Source organism: Convolutriloba macropyga, unplaced genomic scaffold (genome assembly GCF_964194025.1).
Source record: "Convolutriloba macropyga unplaced genomic scaffold, txConMacr16.3 SCAFFOLD_232, whole genome shotgun sequence".
Lineage (NCBI taxonomy): Eukaryota > Metazoa > Xenacoelomorpha > Acoela > Convolutidae > Convolutriloba > Convolutriloba macropyga.
The window spans coordinates 30,645-32,866 of record NW_027449513.1 but is presented as its reverse complement, the minus strand read 5'-3'; the positions used below and the strand labels follow the sequence as shown (position 1 = coordinate 32,866).

Below are 2,222 nucleotides of genomic sequence, written 5' to 3'. Positions count from 1 at the left end.
AGCGGGTGTTGGTGACCACCACCCGGTGGTGTGGGGGAGTCAGCTGCGGTTTCATGATGGAAGAAGATGTGGAGGACCCCCGCGCTGAGGGGCCTGGTGTTCAGAGTTGTCTTTGGCTCCTCATTTCTGGAACCTGTGGTCGGGTCCCCCCCTTCCTGCTCCCCAAAAAATTAACGCACCCAAGCAAAGATCCCAACACAGCAAACTGGAAACATGTCAGGAAGCACATGCGATGTGCAAAGGAAACGCCAATATTTCTCAAGTGCGTCTCCATGCGATCCAATGACTGACGGCACTCGGCTTCAATGGAAAGCGACAATTTTAAAAGACTTTGTGTGTGTGTGTATGTGTTGTGTACATCTTAGGGAAATTCTGCGAGTCCGGTGGGACCTCGTCGGACGTGAGTGGTCGGTCGCTCAGGCAGCTCTTCCAATATCTGCACAGCGAAACCCCATCAGATCGACGCTTCAGCGCGACCGCAAGGCGCATTGCTTGAGTCAATCAGCGTCCGTCACTTTGAACCCCCCTCTCTCCGAAGCGCTTCTTCATGGGCCCAGGTTTCCAAGCGGGAATCCGGCCTGGCCGGCAGGCCAACGCCGAGAATGGCAACTGTGAGGAGTCCTGACAAGTACCTGCACACCACAGGGACGCAGCAGCGGGGGTCACGCAAGAGATGCAGTCGGCCGCATAACAAGTGGCTAATATGCGGTTTGCTGGTCCCGGTCCTGCCCCTGCGTGCCCATCGGATTTGGGTCGGCTGCGAGACCAAAAACAAGCGGGTGTGTACCGCAGGGCTGCTGTTTGTGCCGGGCGACCGACACCGTCAGATGAAAACCTAGTGGCCTAAGGTAACCCGGCAGAGCTCAGGTGTACCGAAACTGAGGAAGCTGCAGAAAGAAAACAAAGAGGCAGCAAGGACGGTATGGGCAGGTGGCTGCAGGTCCCGAGAAGCGCTGCGAATGCAACCGCAGAAGACTGAGCGGCAGTGTCGCAATCCATGACCCGCGTAATGTAACCGAGATGGCATGAAGCTGCAGGTGTTCGTGTCCATCCGGTCGGGTGTAGCAGAAGTTCGGGGATGGGCACGTATGCAGACAGAGGAGCCGCAGAGGATATCGGGTCCGCCAACACCCCCCCTGTGAAGGCTCCAACCAGGCTAGGGTTTCCGGCCTACCGAGTTCCAACTTGCTAATGCGGCAAGAGGGAAGAATTGATGCAATCAGCCATCAAGTCAATCATGGTCGGGGTCTACCACAGGCAGGGCAGCCACCCTTGTGTTCGCATGTGTACCCACCGACAGGGCGGCGATAGACAATCACACAGGCGTGGTGCAAAAGGGATAGCAGGAGCTACACATCTATCCAGAAGTGGCCGCCAGAAAGCAGTGGCTGTCTGAAAGTGAGTGGGGGCCGTACAGTGGAGCTTCCCAGCTTTCCCACTTGCGGGCCTGGCCAGGAGGCGGTGGGGTCTCCCCGTACAGGAAACCGTTCCTTCCTTCTTGCACACCCTCTCCAAAGAACCCATTCGGAGGTCCGCTCCCCCTGACCGGGCCGGAGGTCGTACGGCCGCCGCTCGACAGCAACCGCCGCGTTAGCTTCAGCCCAGCTCCACGAGCCGCCATCGTGACGTTAGGAGGAAGGAATGAGTGGCAGTTATGACCACAGGTCCAGGTGCGTGGACCCTATCGAAACTTTGTTGCTTGCCCGAGACTTCACAACGGAGGCCGTGCGAGGCTTCCCCCTATCTATATTCTATGCGCTACTGTACTCGTACTAGTTGCAGCCCAACAGGGCCCCACACGACTCACGAGCTGCAGGGGGTCCGAGTTCGAGTATCTCCTACAGCGGTGTAAGTATTACGATATCATATATACCCGCCTCATAATAAGAATACCAATATACGGCTGATGTCTGGATGTAGCTCAGGACTAATAAGGAGTAAAAGGACCACGGCTTATCTGAGGCGAATATTCCAAACCCGGATCTAGTAGGATACCCAGGAACCTACCCGTACGGTCAGGTTCCTGCCTGGGTCGGTTTCGGTGAGGTATACATAATATCGGTCCAGCAGGTAGGGTACTGGGTACCTACTACCTACCTACCTTGCTGTCAATGATGGTCTTGTACTGTAGCAGTCCTGTGCCAACTGCCAGGTAGTACCTAGTACGTAGCGATACCTACTACATCCCCACGCTCATCTCTAGAGAGAGAGAGAGGCTCCAG

At 56.2% G+C, this 2,222-nt stretch overlaps 1 protein-coding gene across 1 annotated transcript; it reads right to left on the bottom strand.

The window, feature by feature from the left end:
- Positions 1–346: 346 nt before the first annotated feature.
- Positions 347–1,692, bottom strand: LOC142355096 (uncharacterized). Its single transcript, XM_075407373.1, has 2 exons — positions 1,416–1,692; positions 347–632 (listed from the first exon to the last, which is right to left on the bottom strand). The coding sequence occupies exons 1-2, from the start codon at positions 1,619–1,621 to the stop codon at positions 512–514; spliced, it is 327 nt and encodes a 108-aa protein (XP_075263488.1). The 5' UTR covers positions 1,622–1,692; the 3' UTR covers positions 347–511.
- Positions 1,693–2,222: the final 530 nt, after the last annotated feature.

Excerpts from the sequence above, each read along its gene's own strand:
- LOC142355096 (XM_075407373.1), bottom strand. The coding sequence starts at position 1,621 with ATGGCGGCTCGTGGAGCTGGGCTGAAGCTAACGCGGCGGTTGCTGTCG. Across the intron at positions 633-1,415 it reads GAAAGCTGGGAAGCTCCACT|GTACTTGTCAGGACTCCTCA; the intron begins GTACGGCCCCCA and ends TGTGGTGTGCAG.